This window comes from Motacilla alba, chromosome 1 (genome assembly GCF_015832195.1).
Source record: "Motacilla alba alba isolate MOTALB_02 chromosome 1, Motacilla_alba_V1.0_pri, whole genome shotgun sequence".
NCBI classification, from domain to species: Eukaryota; Metazoa; Chordata; class Aves; order Passeriformes; family Motacillidae; genus Motacilla; species Motacilla alba.
This window is the reverse complement of record NC_052016.1, coordinates 12,403,421-12,425,971: the sequence shown is the minus strand read 5'-3', so window position 1 is coordinate 12,425,971 and position 22,551 is coordinate 12,403,421. Positions and strand designations below refer to the sequence as shown.

The following is a 22,551-nucleotide window of genomic DNA, read 5'->3' as shown; positions in this document are numbered from 1 at the left end:
TAGCACACAGAGATTCCCAAAATCCTAATGTGGCTGGAGGAAGATGCTCCCTGCACATGTGCTAGAGAAGAGGGATGAGGAGCTCTCTGAAGGTGTCCCCAGGGAAGCACCCAATTTCTGGATTTGGGGAGGACCCAGGAGGGGCACACTGTGACAGAGATCCTGCATGGACTGTGGCTTCTGAAAGGAAGAACACAAGAGCTTGCAGAGAAACCCAGCAAAAGGGCACAAAAGCCCTGGAAGCTACAGCACCTCATTCGTGTCAGCACCTGCAATGCTCTCCTTTTGCACGTGGGTTTTTAGCAGGGTTTTCATGGGGTGACATCCCACTTCTTGGTTCACAGGATTTTTTCATTAGCGATTGAACTGTCAGCACTATGTGTGGCAATTAGAATGGATGAACTTTAGTATATTGTTTCACTTTCCTCCTGAGACCTGAGGTAACACAGTAATACTGCTTTGGCAACTCTCCCTCCAGCACAATCACGTTTCCTCTGTATTTACCTTACAAACAATGCTCACTCTTTGTTCTTAGAGCAGAAACTGCAACACCGGAATTTTTATTTTCAGATTAACAAACCAAGAAAAACCAGGAAAAAAGACTTTCTAGTACAATGGCTCCTTATGGGAACATGCTAAGGAACTCCATTCCTCAATTCTAAGCGTATTGCTAGACAAGATTAAAAAAAAAAAACAAACTCCCCATACTTCTCACACATATATGTATCTTATTAAATCAAAGTTGAGAAATATTTGAAGTCTGTGGGTTTTTTTTCTAAAAATATCTGATATGTAAGAAGGCTGAAATTCATAAATCCAGCAATAAAGCTTGATGCAGAAAATTTAAGTTGCACCTAGAAGAATTCCACAAATAATGACGCCAGACTCCTAATGGCTTCTGATAAATTCTGAAACTGAGTATCTACAAGACTAGACAAGTAGCAAAATAAAATATCTGCCTGAGGGCTCAGACAGAATATGAGATGGAGTATGCTTAATTTTAATTCAGTAGGAGGCTTTGGTTTTTGTTTTTCATGTAAGATTGGAAAAAGGCAGTCTTGTAAGCTCTTTTCAAGTCTGCTCTCCTGACTCTGAAGTTCATGAGGCAGTCTCCAGCTCAAGAGGTGACAAGTGTACCAGGGGAGGTCAAGCCCAAACACTTGTAATAAAGTCTCTCCTATTATCACCATCTCTCTCCAGCCAGATTTTAAAAGCAATAAAAAAACCTCTGCTCATAGTGATTGTATTTTTGTGTGTGTTCTAGATTAAGTCCACAAATTTCTTTCATAAAGAGCCACACAATAAAATGAGGTTTTCATCAAAACCTATTTAAATATTTATTTTTAAAGGTGGTAACGTGGCAAGAAGTACATCATATTTTCTAAGCACATTTTTTAAAGTCATAAATACACATTTTGACTTAAATATGGAGTTCAATTTACCTGTACTGACGCACAGACTGCAGAGAATGGTGCCATTTATTATTACTGTATGAGATGAACACTCAATATTTGCAGATGTACACTCTGGGCCATGCCATTAATTTATACATTTCAAGCATGCAAACTTAGCTTGGTAAATATTGGCCCCAGCACGTTTATATTTGCCTGGGCATTTTTAGCAGCCCTCATTACTTTCAGAGGCTCCTTTAACACTCCCAATGAAGCCACCATCTTTAGAAACAAAATAAAAACCCCACAAATATGACAGCAGTTAGGTGGAGATCCTCCAGTCCAAAGCCCTGCCATCTGCAAGGCATCAAGATTTGGAAATAAGATACACACATGCACAACTATTATCATGCTAAACTGCTACCACAGTATTCTGGCCCAGATCCCAAACTGGAAGGTCTCCTCCCTAAACCCACCCCCCCAAACTGTGCCACCCCCCATCACAAGCAGTCCAGATTCACAACATTCACTGTCCTACAGACACATCAGGCAAAACCAGAATAAAAAGCAGGGCAAACAGATTAGGCAGCTGTGCTCATTTCCAGTGATAATACACAACCAGCAAATGCTTAGGGAGATCACAGCCTCAAGGCATCCCTCTCTGCCTGCCTTACTCTATGGTATTCTCCTCCAGCCTCCACGCAGCCATCCTGGAATGCCCGTGCTTCCCTCGTGGTCTTTAGGGAGCTGAGATGTTTACGAAGCAGTGGAACACTTACAGACACCTCCAGAAGTAACACGGCCCTCAGCAGAAAGGTGAAAGCTCCCTCTGAAGAGGATTAACACAACCCTTAAGCCTTTAGCACTAAATATTCCTCTTCAGTGGCATCTCTGAGATTTTTCTAGCCAGACCAGGAGGTCCAGCAGAAGTGACAGACCTAAAGCCTTCGACCCTCTCGAGGTGGTCTTGGTTGTTTATCCTTCTGGATCTAGGATGACAGCCCTAACAGCTCCAGCAGGGCTAAATAAACTCAGCACTGTTAAGTCTTCTCCTGGGACCTGTCAGCTGTGGTGATCAAATCAGCCAGTTTAAACGGGGTAGTTTTGTGTCAACAACAGGACAAAGAATGACTGAAGTCTGCCTTCTTAAGGGAAATGCCAAAACAAGGATGAGAGAAGAGCCTATTGAAAACCAGGCCTAATTAGTTCTGGTATTAACATAATTGTTTTGTTATTCAGTCTAGACACCATTTTACTTTAGATACACATTTTATCTTTAGGATGCTATCTGCTTCTGTAGCTTTTTTTTTTCTTTTTAATTGGACCTGCTGGTCCTCCAGGCTTTTTTACCCATTCAGAATTCTTGCTCCCAGTGCTTCAGCACTGTACCACTCTTGCTACCACTCACCACCACCAAACCCAGCTGCAGAACTCAGCAGGGGTGGCAAATAAAATAATACAAATGAAATAAATGATTGCTGTCCTGTAAAAACCAGCCAGCAAATGAGACCATCTGAAGCTGCTGGGTGTCTTCCTATGGCATCTGACAAAGTAGTCCCTGCTTAAATTATTAGCTTCGTTTCACCTGGCAAACAACACAAACAAAAGAAACACACCCTTCCTGTAATAGTGTGAACGATCCCATTACAAAGAGCTTTGCTTAAGGAGATCCACAAGAAATCCAGGCATTCCCTGCTTAACCACCTTACAGACAGTGATTATAAACTGCTGTTTCAGATACCCCCGTCACCTTGCAAAACAGTGGTTCACAAGATTATTCCAGAATGGAGGCATCAGGAACTCTCCTTGGCTCTTATTTTTAGGAACATAACATTCAGCACCCTCTTTGGGCTTCTAGAAACAGATGGGAAAAAGCCCAATGTGTGCAAAAAAGTAAAAATATGTATTTACAGTAGGCCAGAGAAATGACCTGGCTAAACAGACTGTGCTGCAGGAGCTGCACTAAACCTGGGTGTGCAGGCAGACTTTGCTGGCCTTGGCTTGTGTCTTAGAGGAAATCAATCTCCACATCATTTCAGACAGGTCTTCATTTTACTGGTTGCACAATCTGTTTCTTTGGAACCTCCTCCCCACAGGAGAAGGAAATCAAATACACATAGATACACCTAATGCATATCCATGGTTAGCCAGGCCACAGTCTAACCAAAAAGTTAACAGAACCTTTGCTTTCTGGGGAGGCTTGAAGCCAAATCAAGAGCACAAAGCTACTGACAGACTGTGCTTCAGACAATATGCTAGTAAAAAATAAAATATTAAATGTACCCCTTACAGTTTCCTTAGTAAAAAACTGTTTCTCCTCTTTTTGGCAAGCTGTTTTCTAAATAATTAGCCAATGTTCAAATCTGCTAACTCAAGGCAACTGAGCAGCCATTAAACAAATACCACTAAAAAACTACTTGAAAAACTGGAAGACAAGCCAGACAACCTGGACACAGAGCCAGTACGGCCAAACTGCCCCGGAGAAAAGACACTGACAGCCAATGAAAAAGAAAATGGCAGTAAAACACACACACACACACGAGCTGCCTGAAAAAGAATCCACTATTTGTCAAATAAAAACAAAGCCTATATTTTCCACAAAAATAAATAAATAAGGTAGCACTTTGGGAAACTACCTTCCAAAAGCAGTTCCACAGCAGATAAAAAACAACCTAAAAAATGCAGGGATGACTTCATGAATCAAGGTGTAGAGGACAAAACCTGGCCTGGTGAGGGCACTAAACTCACCAACCACACCTGCTAGAGGTTTAATTTACACCAGGAAAGTGTTGATTACCGAACTAGTGCAAAGTAACAAAGCTTTCCATCTGTGTTCTACATAAATGAACCACAGACTGGAAGAAGAACAAAAGTCAAACCTATTTAGCTGTACTGCAAAGGTTTTTACCAAGCATGATGAAGTTAAACAAGTATCTTTCCTATCCAAGAGTCTTCTTTAATAGCCAAGACCCATCCAGCTTCCCTTGGCTGTTATTGTGGAATACCTTCATCTATTTAGTTGTATTCCACATTATTGATCAACATTCATATTGCATATTGGTCAAAGGCTTTTATTTTAGCTCAAATAATGTTAACTTCACTATTCTTGCCTTCAGTCAGCCTCTTCTGAATTAATTAATTAATTTCCAAGTTTTTAAGAGAATGAAAAAGTATTTCTGATTTTTATGACATTATGCCCCTCTACTGATGACAAAAAGGTTATCAATTTTAAACTGACCTCTATACCAGCAGAAAACAGAGAAACCACTTTACTGAAAATCTTTCACATTGTGATACAAATGATAATCCACTCACAGCAAGGGCCACTGCCCTGTGAGTAACTGGAATGTTACACTGAACAATAAGACCACTAAGTCTTCTTAAATCACAAGGTCTGGAAAATATATTCCTCATTCACTGAATAACAATGGATGCATTATATTTAGTTTTAGACATTTGATTCTTATCTTTTCAACAAAAAGCCTTCTAAACTGATGGCTGTAGGCAGAGCTACATGCTGTAGGTGTATCACTGGTCCAAGTGGAGATTCTACAGATGGCAAAAAGCTGTAGAGGGAATGGCAGCAGTTTTTGGAGGTACAAACAGGATTGGAAACCCAACTATTGCTGAAGCAGAAGCCATGCAGACACAGCAGACAGCTTAAGATAAAAACTTCTTCCAAAAAATGAATTTATTCCATTTAATTTCAAATAACTGGACAGGTAAACATCTAAAAGCAAGGGAGCCTGTGTCATGTGAGGGCGGTGGCAAAGAAACCTAATCCACCTGCTCAACAACTCAGGAAGAAAGAGAAATTTAGGTCAGCAAAAGCCCTGGAATTTATCACATAGAAAGCAAAAAAACTGAGTCACAGCAAATTTGAATAAAGTCAGGAACACCACACACACATTGTCCATTGCTGGTAATACACTACTATGACCAACAAAACATTTATGCATGTGAGAATATTGTGGAGAAAAGTCTGTACCTTTGTTACGTGTTTGATGGAACCAACTGTGAGGTTTCTTCGATGATGTTTTATGCCTGGGAGATCCCAAAGGTGATCCAGCACAGCTTCTCCTTCTTCTAGGACATGTTTTCGACCCTGGAACTTTGGTTTCTCATAAAAGATCCAACTGCAATAATGATAAAATGAACTGAGTCATTGCTGGTAGAGCACATCTGATGCAAAGCCCAGGGAAAAGCTCTTCTTACCAAAACAAATATCACATCTTTCTTATGCTGTCCCTCAGTAGCTTAGTATTGAAAGGTAAAATACACAGTTCTTCTCCAGGACAAAATATAAAATAAAAATGCAGCTAAACTACAATGTGAATGAATAGCTTTATTTTACCAGGACAAATATATTAACTGTCACATCAAAATGTGTCCTGGTCAGGCAGACACTATAAAAGGCAGAAAACATACTAATAATGGCATTCAGAATTCCTTAGCATGTGAAAGAAACGTATGCAAAAGCACACAAAGTTGCCTCAAAACTGCATAAACGTGACATGCATAGCTGACAGTCAGAAACATTCCCTGTAAGCCCCACCAATTAAATCCCAATGCAACAACTGACACAGACCTGGTCCCAGCTTCCCAAAGCAAATTGAGGAACACTTGCAAACTTAAAGGTCCTTGCATATATCCTTCTGTAGCCACATTCCTTTCAATGCCACATTAAAACCAGCAGCTGAGAGTGTTCATTTGATGGTCCTTTTGCAACAGCTACTGTATAATGAAACTGAACTGTAAAAATCCACCTTTTTTTTTTAACACGCATATTTCTAGTCATGATTATGGCTGCACTGGTTCAGCACTTCAGGCAAGAGCTCTATACTCACTTGTGACTCTATTAGAAACTTCTTCTGTTTGAAGCTAGCTCCCAGGAGAAACAATACATTTTTTTAGTGCAGCATTTAAAGCTTTGTTTTATGCTTTTTCACTGGTATCAGTCTAATTATAAAGCAGGAAAAAGACACTACTGCAGATGGGACATGTGTCATAAATAAAAGAAATAAAAACACAAGGGGAACACACAGGCAGTCTTTTAGAAAGACTCTATTTAAATATGACCTGGATTTCTTACCATCCTCTAATTATCCTAAGTACTGTTCCAATGGGAAAGATCCATGATGAGGCATCTAGCACATCTGAATGAAGTTCTTGTTTACTTTTGTTGCCACAAGTATCATAAATAATAATCTGAAACAATACACAATGCATGCAAATGAGGGCCCATTTCAACACCGAGCACAGGCAGTTATTTTTTTGCTTGCAATTTGTGCCCACTCAACTGAGAGACTACACAGTTTTTTCCTTTATGAAACACTCTACTGAATGAAAACAATTGCTGAGAAAGACAGTAAAATTACTAGCAGCAGGATTTTAAATAATATATTCTCACTATTAGCATGAGGAAGAACATGCTATTAATACATAAAAATAGAGAAAATTAGACTACTTCAGATGTTTTCCATTCAAAAATTACAGTATAAGAAATTATTCCATGTATCATATTGATTTATGTGACACAAACTCTGCTTACCTTCCCTGGTCTTGGGTTGTATTTGAGACTTGCCCTGTCAATGAGGTTCTGAAATTAAAAGGACATGGCAAACAAGTATTAACAACTACAACAGTGGTACAAAGCACAGGCAGATTATTCTGGGTCCACTATTCCTGTACATGTACACATTTGTCTTTAGTAGAAAAAAACAAGATTTATTTCACTGCCATTCAGAGCTGGTGTAAATTATTTAACAGAGTCAATCAGTAGAAAGCAGCATGTGCTAGAAAGGAAGAGCTGTTATGAAAGTTATAACGTTTACAAATGTATTACCCCTTCCCAGCAAACAATAAACTGCATTTCTTAACAGAGGAAAGAAAAAAAGACATATCTAACACAGACTGGAGTATTCCCAACATAGTGGAAAGACTTCTTCAGTTACATACTTGGTCTATGTGGCACTTTCAGATTCTAGACATGGGGAAGAGCTCTTTCCATACCCTCATTTGCCATTGCTTTAAGCAAACTAAAAAAAGAAATCTTAATCTATGGAAGCAGCTATGTTATTAACTTGCTAAATGAGCTATAGTCTGTAGAAGACACTGTGATGAAACAATCAAAGAGCCCAGTGAGCTGATATTTATACATTTTTTTTGGACATGACAGCTCTATTAATCTCAGAAGAGAAAAAAGTAAAAGAACAACTTTCATATAAAAAGCAACAGTCCAACATCTTCAGGTTAAAATGTCCCTAACATGGAGAAGTCTGTCTTGTGCTATTATAGACACTTTTTATTATGCATATTTCTCTATTTTATCTTCTGTTCACATATTCTGTTTAAGTGAAATCACTTTCACCTGTGTTTTGAACCAAGACTGCTATCTTTTAAAATTTATCAGAAGACTTTTTTTTAAACTATGAAAAAAAAAAGTGTAATAACTTCTGATAAAAACTTTTGATTACTTTTTATGACAAAAACTTAATTAAAAGCTAGCAAGGAGGATAGGGAGGCAGGAACTTTGAATCTGGGCTAATCACTTTGATTATAAATATCACGTGACAGGACACCTTACCGCTGACAATTCTCCCAGTTTTGGCATGGTGTTGTCTTGAAACCAATGAAACTTTGGCTGCAGCATATCCTGGAGAATGCTTCCAAACCTGATCCCCTTTTCAGAAGAGCCTTTTTTGGCAGATTTCAAGTACTGGTAGTACACACTTGTAGGAGGCTGTGTTACAGCAGCACCAACTTTCTCTAGAACTGGTTTACAAGGTGTCTGACTAGGAGAAGACACATCTGGAAACTGTTCTGTTTGCTCCTGTGAGTCAAGCTGCTCTTTTGAAAGAAGAAATGATTGTTCAAAAAAAGATCTACTTTGGTCATTTAATTGAGGGGCTCCTTTAAAATTCTCTCTGCACTGACTGGAAAGGCAGCTGTCTTCTCTTTCAACATCAAGAATATCTTCCTCATATGAAGGTTCTTCCTCCTCTTCCTCCACCATGTCTTCCTCATCCTCCTCCTCTCTGCTGAAGCGGGCAGTGAACTGCAAGCGCTCGGACACCGACTGGAGGAGGGAAAGCACAGAAGTGTGCTCAGAGCTGTCTTTGGAGACTCCCCCAGGACGGCTTTCTGGAGACACATCTGTGGACAGCACATCTTCCTGGGAGCTGTCGTCCTCATAGATGGGAGACAGAGAGAAAGGATAAACTCTGTAGCGCTTGGCCTCCACACTCAGGAAGGACTCCGAACCACGGCTCTCTGCTGCTTCGCTCACCTTGCTGTTCCTTGCTCTAGCACCCCTCAGATGATCTGTATTATCCGAAGGCAAATCACAAGGAGAAAGAGAACCAGTTTGCATCTCATCAGTTGAGACAGATTTGTTCTCAGTTTGAAGAGCACCTTCGTAAATGATGGTAAAAGAACTGTTTTCCCACTGTTCAATTAGTGGAGAAGAGGCCAAAAGTTCTGTTGGTTCCTTCATGTCATTGCTGCAGTTCAGGCAATCTTCTTTAAGCTGATCATTTCTCTCCATGTCTTGACCCTTGATTTGTGCTAGCTTCAGATTCTCATTATTTTGGGCAAAGACTGTGTTGAAGCAGTGTTTCCCTTCACTGCCCTCTCCAGAAACAGACATTTCAGGTGTCATGGACTGTGTATGAACCTCTGCTCCCCGATTTGCCCCTTCTGCTAGTTCCTCTTCACTCTCCACTGCCTTTGATTTTTGTAAGGTTGCTTTTACTTGTACAGGTACTTCCTCTGCAGCCTCTTTCCCACAGTGTTCATACAGACTGTCCTCTGCATTGCTTTCCAGAGACATCTGAGGGCTGCTTTTATCTTTGGAGTCACTCTGCAGGCTGACACATTCTTCACCACACATAAAAGATGACAAATTAACATTTGCAGCTGGCAGCAGCGTGCAGCCTGGCATATTTGTATTATTGCTTGAACCTTTTAACTGCAATGGTAAAAGTGTTTCTTCAGCCACAGCAGCATCTCTAGCTATAAAATGTAAAGTTCCATCAGATTTTCGACTTACTGCTGATACTTTGCCACACATTTCTGCTGCAGCCAGATGGTCACACACCTTTCCATTGTGCCTCTCTTTTGCTGGTGTCAGAAGATCTGATTCTGGCCTTGCTAAACTGCCAGAGGGAAGAAATCCATTTGTTTGACAAATAATTGCATTATTTGCTACTTTTTCATCTTTTTGGGGCCAATCTATGCCATTTTCCATACAATTTGGAAGCAAAGGAGGACCTGAGCAATCTGCCTTTTCACAGTTTAGAGCTACAGTCTGAGTTTCAACCATCTCTCTTGGTTCCTGAGTGTTGGCAGGAAACCTCATATCCAGACCTAAAGTCTTTGGTATTTCAGCCTCAGGTTTAGGCTGAACATTTCCAGAAAGCCTTTTCCTCTCAGTGCCTTGCTGCTGATTGGATGCCAGTTTTTGTATGGCTGAGTTAATGACTCCATCAACTGTTTCTTTTGCTTTTAGTTCTAGTGCCCTATGTAGGTCAATTTTATCAGGGATGGAAGAGAGTATTTTTTCATCTTGATTATTAGTATCCACTCTTTCATTTCCTGTAAACGAAGATGAGCCTCTTCCACTGGCATCATTAAAATCTTTTAATGACTGCACAGCTGACTGGATTTCTCCTGCTGCCAGCTGTACATTTGCAGCCTTCTGATAATTTGTAATATCCATATTTATTAAACCATCCTTGCTCCCACAAAGCTGGCAGACACCAAAGCTTTCTTTTGCTATTATTTCTTCTGTAGCCAAGTGTAAAACCAAGTCCACTATTTCTTCAGCTTTCTTCAGCAAAACAGCAGCATCTGGGAAAGAAGAACATTCTTGTCCTTTCCCAGAACAGAGACCATTTGTCTGGGCAGGTGCAGCAGCTTTTTGGCCAGAAGCGGCTTCCAAAGGAGCAGAAGCACCAAGAATCACCTGTCCCACAGCATCCCTGCACACAGTCTCAGAACGGGCTGACTCAGATGCAGTTTCCAAAGACATCAAGGGACAGATGGGTGATGGCACTGCCTCTGCCAGGACACTGCTATCAGCCTGTTGTGTGGAGAAGGCCTCATCTGCCCCATCACTAGCTCTGTGACTGGAAGAATTACTGCTCCCCTGAGCAGTGCTGGACATCTCCAAGGCAGAAATAGGAAGATCAGAGGCTTCTCTGGATACCAGAGGAGGAGAAGTGGGCCTGGAGATGCAAACAACCTCTGCATCTACTCCATCAGCACAGCTATCAAGCATAGGAGGAGTAATCTCAGGTTCCAGAGAATTTGCCTGGCACAAAGCTCTCAGGTCTCCTGAGCAAGGTGGCCCCTTCGTCATTCTGTTCACAGGGATTATTCTCCCAGACTCTGCAGCTGGAAAAATAAAGCCATCCTTTTCAGAAGCAGCAATCTGGCCATTTTCAGAGTTAGTGGCAGAAAGCAGCATGTTTCCTTGTTTGTCAGATGAAGAATCAATTGCTGTGGATGATATCCTAACGTTATTGCTGTCTTCCTTCTTGGAAGAAAAATTAATACACCTGCTTCCAGAAACAGGTGAAGATTCAAAAATTAGGTCTACATCATCTTTTTCATGGCTGAAAGCAGAATGGTTGGTCAAAGGCTCTCCTTCAGATCTCAAGGCAGAAAGAGGAACTATCATAGAGGTAGACTCGTGGGTTGGAAGCACTGTCAGCTCATCAAAATTTGTTTTCACTCTTTGACATTCATGTGCACATGGTGACGCATTGGCAAGGTTTTCCACTGCAACCTCAGACAAAACCTTAATTGTTTCCTCACTCTCCACTCCTGGACAAGGAAAACCCGTCTGCTGTGTGGCAGTATCCTTAGAATTCTCCTCATGGATTAGCCTGTGACCATTTTGTACATGCACTGCTTTCCCTGACCCACTCAGTTCGTCATTACAAGTCCCCCTGCCCATGACTGTATCTTCATCATGTCCAATAAATGACACTGAAGCAGTTAGATTGCCTGTGGCTAAGCAGTTTCCTCCTCTGGATTCCATGCTGAGTGAAGTAGGTATTTGTTCATTAAAAGGAAAAAGAATGGTAGCAGGAGAGTTCTGTGGATTTAGCTCTCTTTCCACGGCTGTCACAATTTTCTGTGTATCACCATTTCTTGGATCACCATCTTTATTGTCACACCTGGTGTGCTGATCTGCTTTCTGCTGAAATGTAGTGGTACTGAAATGGAGCCTCTGGACATCCAATGTTCGCTCTGAGTGATTATTCACTTGATAATTACAGCAAAGTTCTCCCTTCTCCTCCTGCAGTTCTTTGTTAAAAGTCTTGCTTTTCGACTTGGGTGAATGTAAACAATCATCCTGTATTTCTTTTGAGGACTCCTTATTACCTGCTTTACTACAACAATTTTCTTTATCAAAGTTAGAAGGGGCATTTTTGTCTGTCTGAAACAGAGTTTCTGCTTCTCTTGGCAGTTCATCTTCTCTTCCAACCAAATCATTCGCAGAACTGACTTGAAGGGATTGAGTACTCTGGGAAGTGGAATTGGTTAGGATCCCACTGTTTCTACCAGTAAAGGGCAACAAAGAATCTAGTGAATATGTCCTTTTAACTTTTGTTGCAGCTAAAGCAGTTGCATTACTTAAGTGTAACTCATTACATGATTCAGTGGATGAAATTGTGGCCTTTGCAGTTCTTTCATGTTTACTTCTACCCAAGCAATGCTGAGCTTTACCAGACTGTTTGCTTCCCACTCTAACTGCAGAAGAATTTAACACGGCATCATCTTGGTGTTCTTTACCCTCATCTCTTCCATTTTCTTCTATTAGGCATCCTGATTTCACAGACAGAGCTGTCTGGACTTCTCCATTTTCTTTGGCTGTCGAAACATTTTTGTTCTCGGGACTTTTTTCTCCTTTTCCAGTTTCTGATTGGTTCCTCAGAAGCTGCCTGATCCTTGCAGAACCCCGATACGTTGCGTATGTGACTGCGGGTGCCTCCGGCTTCCGTCGTGTCTGCCTGGAACAAGGATCATCAATATCAGAAAGGACAGACAATAAACTGCTGGCACAATAAAGTTTAGCACTAGCTGTAGATGATGTAAAATACTGGTTTACTCCACAGGTTAGCACAAACTGTAGATTGCACTCAACACTGTTTTCCTCCTTCTTCTGCTAAATAGAGGTTTGTGTGACAAATTATACGGACACCACCTTTTACCAAAAAAGCCAACTTAAACTATAAGTAAAAAATTAGATGTTGGCTTGACCAACTTCTATCATTTGTTTTGTACCAGACAAGGGAATCACTACTGACAAGTGTCACTGCAAGGCAACATTTGCAGAGACATAATCAATCATCCTGTTTTGAAGATGACTGATCCTTCCAAAACAGACCTACACATTAAAACTGAAGAAAATTTACTATACTAACATTCATTAAAATATTGAATTGAAATTTAAACTTTTACCCAAGCTCTCAACATATTGTCAAAAAACAGAAGGAGGAGGAGACACAAAACATGTGGGGGAAAAAAAAGGAAGTATATAACAGGGGATGCTTTTTGGAAGTAGGGTAGTAAGGAAAGAGATTGAATGGGGAATGGGTAAGAGTGAAGACCCTTGGAATACTGGAGGGAATACCAAAATGGGAAAACTAGAAATGTTACAAGGAATTGATAGATCTAGCTATTCGTTAGTCTTACATTTAGCAGCAAAAACCAGTGAATGCAAAAACTAAGAAATGAAAGAATCATCACAGAGGAACTGTGATCCTGCTCCTTCACTGCTCTTTCTCATAATACTAAAAATAAGTTCAGAGCCTGTCACTTTCAATTTTCTGAAGAAGCAGTTTTTCTCCTTTCTTAAAGCTGAGACATCACAAATACTCACCTTTGTTTCAAATGCTTCTCTCTTTACCCCCTATTTTTCCGCCTGTTAAAGAATTCTTGCAAAAATCAGTCACTGTCAGCTTTTCCATTCTTCACCTTAAGACAAAGTAGATGCTCAGACTAGACTCAACTCCCTTCTGCCTCAGCCTCCACTTAAACTAAGAAGAAACCCTTCCAAAGGCTGTCCTATATCTGCTAACAAAGGGAATGCTGGAATCAGCCATTCAGCTGTCTGGAAAATTGTCATACTCATTTCAGGAGACTCTCTGGGGCAAGAATAACAACAAGAACAAAAAAAGGTATTGGCTAAGATTTTGATTTCTAATATAAAAGCATTGCAATATACAAAGATAGCTTAATAGCTTCTAAAAGCTCTTTGCAGCTTCTCTCATTCGTTCAATTTGTTGTTACAGCTCTAGAGCTGAGAACAAATAATTTAAGTGAGAAATAAAAAATAAGTATACTAAGGAAAGTGAAACATCTGTGTATCATTGAGTAACTGTAACTTCAAATCTCATCTGCATGGATTCTGAGCATATATTCTCTCAAAAGATATGTAAGAATATAAAAATGGAATGGATTCACCAATCTAAACATGGAATATATTTTCTGGCAAGATTCTTACTTCACTATTAATTTTATTTTGAAGAGAGAACTTAATGCTATTTAAAATCACAAGAAAAGAATACACACAGAGCACAAGTGAACTAAATGTGAAATCATTCAAATTCATAAACATTAAAAGAGAGATATAAACAGTCATTTATATGCATATTTTACATTGTCAGGTACCTTTAGTCTAATGCCAAAATACATTAATATGGGCATTTAGACTTTTTGAGAACTTAAAAATTCAGTTTGTATTGGGATTAAATTCACTGTCATCTCTAATGGAGCAAAATCTCAATATAGAGTTTGTTGGCCAGGTATATTAAGTCACAGAGGAAACAGGAAAGTCCAGTATAAATAGCACATCTCCCAACTTGCCAAATTAGATGCTTACATTTAGCCTTCTATAGCACCACTTTGGTTTCCAGAGACACCAGCAGTGGTAGCTGCTAAACATCAGACACTCCCTTTGTTAAAATGGCTGACTTGAGGATTCACAACCCTCCTAAGAAACATAAACATTTCTGAGTGAAAAAAACCAAAACACAGTGGAGAAAATGGGTAGTAAAAAAAAAAATCATTGTTTTCTACAGAAAATTTTATTTTAATATTTTCTAAAATTTCAGAGATCCTAAAAATGTGAGGGGAAGGATTTGTTGAGTTCTGAAGCGCAGTATATTTACTCAGCATCAGTCACAGTCATACTAAAAATAAGTCTTAAGAATGTAAGACCTGATCATGCTCTTATTCAGAATTAACCTCATTGAGTAACCTTTCCTGCTTTAAATAATCACTATTAAGCTTTTACAAACTCCAGCAGCTCCTCTATACTTTGGCCAACCTCAAAAATAAAAGTTGGCCTACAAGTGCTCTGAATCCAGATGAAATTTCTTTTAAAAAAACGAGCAGAACACATATTGGTATCATTTCTCCATAAGAAAAAAAGTTTTATGGGTTCTTGTACAGATCAACTGTAATGACATATTTGAAGTGAGCATATAAATGGTATTGCAAGATGCCAAACACTCATTTTCACCAAAACCAAGGCATGACTATGAATAAATAGCTTGACAAGAACTGAGTGTCTTTTATGTCATGGTTGATATTTTTGTATGATATGCAGTGGGGAGAATTCAGATTTATGTACAAACATGTGGTGAGAACCAGTATTCCAGAAGAAACTTGGAACACACCTTTCCAGTTGTCTTCTGTACCCAACTTTGCCTTTGAATTTTTCATGTGAACGCAGAAATTCTGAAACCCAAAGCATCCAGATATGGGATGAATAGGTAAATTTAACAGAAGGGATGCCAAGGAGAACCCAGCATGATTGGGTTCTATAACCACACTGACTGGAGCTACATATCCACCCAAACCAAAATTTATTACACAAGGCCAGACAAAAAAAATGTACTCAGAAGCATTTTTTGCCTATGTGGCAACCTTCATAATGTCTCCCAATTCTTTTTGCTCTCCATTTGTCTTCTGAGGGAATTTTATGCTCCAATTGACCGATTTGAAGTCAGAAGACTCTGAGCCATTTGCCCCTTGGAGAATTGTGCACAAACCCAAATCTGAGGAGCACTGGCTCCAGCCCCTCTGCAGGGCCCCAGCTTGTGCCAGTGTCTCCCAACACACAGCTCTGCTCTCCTGCAGGCTTCACTCTACTAAGACTTTTGCCAGTGAGCTCTGTTTTCAACCACAACCAACCTATCCTCCACAGACAAGGCAACTTCAGGGTCTCTGACCTTTGATAAAGAATTTGCTACTCAGCATATTATAAAAAAATTTACCAGCAGACCTTTTAGTTCTAATGCATTTCCTTGCAGAGAACACAGAAGCATATTCATTCTGAATGCTCCCATGCAACAAGACATTTAAAAAATGAAAACCCATGTTCCTATGCAGCACCAGCAACTCAGCTGTAAGTCTTATGAAACAAATTTAGAAGCAGGTTGTGCCACAAAAAAAAAAAATCTTCTGAAAGTGTCACTGGAGACTTGTTTCATTTCTGATCACCAAAAAAATGTCAGTTTAGAATTTACCTTAAAAACTCATTGCAAAAATATTTTTCAGCTCATGTGAGGATGCAGATGAAAGCCTGATTATACAAAGAACCCAGTGTGCATTCTGTCACATATTTCAAATAGTAGATTCCTTCTTTCCTGTCCTTACAGGAAGCTATTCAATTCCCTATAAAGCCTTAAATCAGTTTCACAAAAGACTTTGACAGCAACAAGAGAGGATGTCAACATGAGTTACGTTAGATTTGTCAAAAGTAGGTGCTTGTAGATATTTCTTCTATTGTGAAAAAGATATAAAAAGTTAAAGGGGGACTAACTCAAAGAGGAGAGGGGAACATGTTCTGACATCTTATATGACAAACATCTTGTGTAACTTGCCCAAGTGGTAGTGGTTATAAAACAGTGTTGTTGATTTGGAAGGCCAAAAGCAGGAGGAAACCTGCTACCTTAAATGCCTCATTCCAGTGCACCCGTAAAGAACACATTGTTTGCATTTTTCAAGTGTTTGCCATCGAGATGGCAATCCCTCCAAACCTATTTGTACCACACAATAATGCAGAAAGCATAGAGCCCTATATATTTTCCAAAAGGTGGAGGCAGACCACACAGGCTGATAGAGCATCTCAGGCCCCCAGCAGTACAGTTCATCTGTACAGCAGGGCACTGCTGCCCAGTCTGCCTCTTCCAAAACATCCCATGGAGAATGTTCCTCTCTTACCTCACTCTTCCAGATATTTTTTCCCCACTCCAGGAGTCTGCTGCTTTTACAAGCATATCCTTGCATGACTCCTCCAATCTCTTCTCATAGACCCCAGAGGGAGCTACCAGAGGGATCTGCAGGCTACAGGCTGAAAATCACTGATCTAGATTTGGTACTTGTGACTCCTGGCTACCCCTCTCTGACCATCTTAAAATTACACTGTTGTTTATTTTTATTTTATTCCACTTAGCTTTTACTCCACTGTATAGTTAACTGACAGTTTAAAAAAAAGTTATGTTAAGGTACTTCATCTGGAAACAACTGTCTTAAAGTCACTTTGAAACACCTTCTGGTGGAAGCCATCTTACTCAGCCAGCTGGTTTCTATGCTCATGTAAGGTATTAAAAAATGGGAAAAATTAAAGACTTGCTGGAAAAAAGACACTGTGGGCTAACTGAATAGTTGCCATACACAACTTAGATGGAAGAAAATTTTTTAGCCAGAGGGGATAGATTCATGATTTAAATCTGCAGTCTGAAATACTTAGTGTCCTGGGACGTCACAATGTATGTTTGAAAAGGTCAAAAGTTTGATTGGACTAAGTGATTTACAGGCAGTTGATTCTGCAGGAAATTTCAAAGCTAATGTTCCATAAGGGCAATTAAGAGTCAACGACAATTTTAATAAAAGTAAACACAGTCTATGTGACCTTGGAAGGAATGTTTTTCCTTCCCCTTGCCCTTTAGGGTAGTACTTCATGATTATCTCCCACATGTGGGAAAACCTATTCTTTGAGTCTGAAGGAAGAGAGCACACATCAAGGCTGACCCAAACACCAGAGGCTGTGAGACCAAGACCAGCACAAAGGGATCACTCCTAGCCCCTTCTTGCCCTACTTCCCCTGTACCTGGCAGCAGCCAGCCTTCCTACCCCATACCTGTGGGAACTGTCCTCCTTTACCTGCTGCCCCTCCCTTTTCCTCTGCCCCACTCAGAGATTCAGGTGCCCAGGATTTGCCCTTCCCAGGGAGCAGGGACAAGCAGAGCTGCTGCTGCTTCTCACTGGTGTGCAAGAGCTGGGGACAGCAGTGAGGTCTCCCCTTAGTTTCTCATCTAAAGGCTGAAGAAAGCCATTCCTCTTGGCCTCTTCTGAGATGTTATGAAAATCAAAGCCAAGACATTGCTTTACACTCTTCAAGCAAGAGCGTAGCCTCAGGTGTGGTAGGAAAAGCAAAGGGTTTGACTCAGTTGAATATATTGCACAGTTGAACAACCCTACCAAAAAAAAAAAAAAAAAAGTTAAGTGGAGAAAACAATCCAGTGAACTAATTTTTGATTTATTTAGCTCAATTTTGCATCACACATCTGTTAAGAATTACTCTTAAAATATAAAGTTTCATTCTTCAGAAACACAAAAATCTTTGCTTTGGCACCAACAAGAACCTTTGCTTTGGACCACATCCCATCTCTGGGTAGGCACCCCTCTCTGGCAGGTAGAGAAATGCTTTGAGCTCTGCATTTCTTCCACAGCACAGCCCAGAGAGTGACCACTCTCCACAGTTCTCCCCAAGCAGGGCAGGATGATCCTGCTCCTTCCTCAGGACAGCCTTCTAATTTTGGGTGGTATTTGGCTGACCTAGAAGGGTGGAGCTGCCCAGGTGGTTTATGCCCCTCCTAAAATGGCAGCAGGTCACTCTCAGCAATGACTCCCTGCCCACCTGAGCACCAGCAACTGAACAAGACTGCATTTCCATGGCCAGAAAGCCATCAAAAGATCGACAAATCAACACCAACAAATGCAGGAAGAGCGCTTCCCCACTTCTCCTCAGGAATTACCCGATGACACCACTGCCTGGAATTAAGTGATGAATTTCTGTTCATTCACTCTTGATTTTTTTTGCCAAAGGCATCTATAGGGAAAGATGAATGTTGCTGCTACTGACTAAAACCAAAACCACAATACAAAACAATCCATCAGACAAATTAAGGACTGTGTTTTGTTATCACCACAAGCCTGCCTCTGACAAGCAACACAAAGGAGAATTACAAACTCTGAAACAAATCTATTATCCAGAATTATGTAAGCCCGAAGGACTTTATCAGATGTATTTCTACCAAAATAAAAGGGCAGGAATTGCTGACAGTAGCAAGGTGGGAAATACTAATTGGTAATACTAACATACATCAATTAGATGCATAACAACAGGTTTACTAGACCTAGAAATAAAATAAATAATAATAAAAAATGCCCTCACAGAACCCACTAATGTATAACATGGTAGAACTGTATATGGACTGAAATTTCATTCTCCTTTGGGCTACCTCCCTTCTGAATGGAATTGCTTGCAATGCTCTCACTAAGTTATTCCTACTACCTAGCTCTTCGTAGGGTTTGAAATTTAAGGCATGTTTTGAGCATTTGCTTTGGAAATCACCCCCACCCCCTTTTCTACCTACAGTAAGAAAATCCTTGCAGTTGTGGGGTTCAGAGTTTTTTCTCACATCCATATCTACAAGGTTCATAACAGAAGGAAGAAGATGGGATCTTAAAATATTTTGTTGAATTGAGGTATTACTGTCTTAAGCAGGACTATTTAAACAAAACATTTAGAGTAAGTAAAATTTTGATTTTTTTGCTCTTCAGCCATGTTCAGCAATGCAACAAAGCTCCTCCCTGCAGAACTCCAGAACAAGCTGTACAGTTTCACAAGCACGATTGTTCTGCACACCACTATTTGCAACATCCACTTATTGTTACTGGGTATTAAAAAAAAAAATCTACTGGAAAATAGACAAATGGCAAGCAGTCAATTGAACAGATGTGGGTCATATGTCTTTGGAGCAGGAGGAAAACACCAAAGTTCTGCCCTCAGTCGCCTGCACAAGGTACCACTCTGGGATTACCACCACTGGGATTCTTGAGACGATGGCAGCTATTTACTGCAGGAAGTCCATTTCCAATTTTGAAGGCAAATCATTGCTTTTTAGTGACAGGCAATATATATGAAAGTGAAAGAATGTTACATTATAGGAAAGAAAGATAATGGGGCAAATCTGTGTTTTATATTTGTCACGTACTTCATAAAATCATCATCTCTCTCACGTAGAATTTCAGCAATGAGACATGAGGTGAAGTGCACACCTACTGTTCCATGGTTTTGTTTTTAAGGCTTATTTCATCAGTTAAAGGTTGACTTCTAACTCATTAAGGAGTGCAAAGGCCAAGAGTAAACACAAAGTTTTCACTCTTATACCTACCTGTCTGCCACAGGGGACTATTCCACCCAGAAGCTGCCATCTTACCTAAGTAAGAGGGTTTTTCTACTCTGAGTAGCAAATACCCTACTTTGCAATTTCTTGCTCCCTTTCACTTCCTTCAAGCCAAAGAAACCTTCAACCATCCCAGAGAAATGGAAGATTAAGGGATGAAATAACTGGAGACTGGGCCCAACTTTCCTCACCCATCTTCTGTGCTGCAATTACTGTCCACAGTAATTGTTGTCTAGAGACTTAGCCAAATTTATCACGGTTTTGTCTTTTGTGCTCCTCCTTTACCACTTGCCACTGTTGGGATTAAAGGAGCAAAAGCCTTTGAGGTACAAATTACCTCTGAGCCAACCAGCCAGTGTGATATAGGAATAAATAATGTGACCTATACGTTACCTCTGAGCCAACCAGCCAGTGTGATGGAGGAATAAATAATGTGACCTATACATTTTGTCCCTCAAAAACACGTACTCCACAGACTGAGCTCATGAATTCCACTTTCCTTGGCTCAAGGCCTGGAAACTCAAGTCTTTACCAAGTGCCAGACCTCCCACTGAGGGCAAAATTAACCTCAGTTTACAGGTCAGAGCACTCTGATATCCTTGTATTTCACCAAATATTGCTTTAAGAATATGAGGAGAATGAGGTTGTCTGAGTAGAGGCATCTGAGACCATCTGGTAGGTTTTTGAAATCTGAAAAGTTGTTTGGTTTAGGCTTTCTTTTTTTATACAATTCTAATGGGGATTATGCAATCTAACAACCATCCCTCTTCCACTTATTGCAACCTCCTCACTAACCAGAGACAGTCCCTAATGCAGTATTTCACCGCAGTTTAGAATTAACAAATTCATTTACATCTTCCTCAGGACAAAGGAAACTGCTGTAAGATTAATAATGAAGTGGCCACAAGGATTTGTAAAGTTCTCTGCTGCATCCTGCCTCTACAGAAAACGCTGAAATTGCAGTTTAAAGTAACAATCAATGGAACCAATACCTTTGGCTTTAAATGGCTCACTAGCACATCTCACATGACTTTTAGGGCTCAATCACTCTTAGGTTCACATCATCTTTGCTCTTCATGGTTTCCACACCTTCCTGCTGCTTTGTGCTAAGTCTTTACCCCTTCTCCCCATCATTCCTTATGTGCTTGTAGCACCCACTCCCAAGAAGACTCTTCAGGCAACTGGCAGCAACCAAGAGCATTTTTACAGTTTAGCCATGCTAATTGAATACCAGCTAGTTAATATTTAGTAAAAAATCCAGCTAGTACTGGAAAGAATAAACTAATCTACATCCTTTAAACTTTTATAAACTAATAGAGAACAAATCCAGCACAACCACTTCCATAAAAGAAAAAAAAACTAACCCAGTTATCCTTACTAAAAAACCAGTTATTCAAACTTTTTAGAAAGGTAAACAATGCAAGCCTCTGCTTCCCTGCAGTCATTCCAATTTTTCTTTACTAATTGCTTCAGAAGAGCAGTTCACATTGTGTGGTCAGGCAGAGAAAAACATAATTAAAGTTACACAGAGATTGTCTAACTTGTTAGTACCCCAAGCCAAAAAGGGCAGAATGTACACTGTACTTTTGAGAATGAGCTTAAAAGGACATAGACTGGTTTAATGTTTCCCCTAATTTACAACAGCTACAATGAAAAATTTGCAATTTTTCTTCCATTTAAAAAAGTTATTTCCCATGGAAAAGCTTCATTCTCTATATAGGCCAACCCTCCCTTACCTCCAAACTAGCAACACACATTCTTTCATGCTTGCCTAGCCATGAGACATGTGAACTATACTGAAAAAAAACTACACTGGTTTGCAAAGATTACCTAACAATACAGGACAATGTCAAAGGATGGTCAATTGAAAAATCCAACTGTAACTTCGACTTCAGGAAAACAAAAATAATACAAATATTTTTGCACAGAGCAAAGAGGTCGTTTCTGTGAGTTAACACCCGCACTTTCCAAATTCTTCAAACTTTGATAAATGCCTTATTTTATTAATCTACCTTTTTATGAAGAATTCACAAGAAGAAAAAGGGGAATGAGATCCATCTTACCCTGTAAACTGTGCATAGACAGTGAAGGACATACTACAGAAACAGCAAATAGCAGCAAGAGACTGATGCAGCAACCCGGCCTGTTCAACAGGTTTTAGGGAATACAGTTTGCCCAGGAACCAGACCAAATAACATCACGCTCCTGATCTCTCCTGGGAACAACTGAGGGGAGGAGAACTCTTCTCCTGCATTGATCAAAGCAGAGGTGGTGCTGAGCTGCAGCTTGGAAAAAGCACAGTCAGATGGGTGATACTATGATAAGAGTCTGGGATAAAAACCAGTCAACCACGTCACACACCAAACCAGAGTGCTCACGAGCACACAACCAGTATTACTATTAAATACTGTATTTTGAATGGAATATAAATAAAAAAAAATAAATACTGTATTTTGAAACTGGAAATACAGTTTTAACTTCCCTTAAATAGGTATCACATCACCTACTCATATCCTGATCAGCCACTGCATTTATAACATAAAGCTTCAAATAATTATTCTGCCAAATAATAGGTAAGGGCTGAGTGCTGGAGACATCCCCAGTATGGAAATGGAATTCAACAAGCAGCTATTTTGTCTGTCTCTGACCTCCTACATGGAGATGAA

At 40.0% G+C, this 22,551-nt stretch overlaps 1 protein-coding gene across 1 annotated transcript in view; it reads right to left on the bottom strand.

Annotated features, from left to right (window-relative positions):
- CRYBG3 (crystallin beta-gamma domain containing 3) overlaps positions 1-22,551 on the bottom strand; it is an 81,864-nt gene that overhangs the window by 31,788 nt on the left and 27,525 nt on the right. The window contains exons 4-7 of the mRNA XM_038146758.1: positions 7,978-12,412; positions 6,943-6,990; positions 6,484-6,599; positions 5,380-5,527 (exon numbers count right to left, since the gene is read on the bottom strand). Coding sequence (XP_038002686.1) covers positions 5,380-5,527; positions 6,484-6,599; positions 6,943-6,990; positions 7,978-12,412 — 4,747 coding nt within the window. The remainder of the gene's footprint in view (positions 1-5,379; positions 5,528-6,483; positions 6,600-6,942; positions 6,991-7,977; positions 12,413-22,551) is intronic.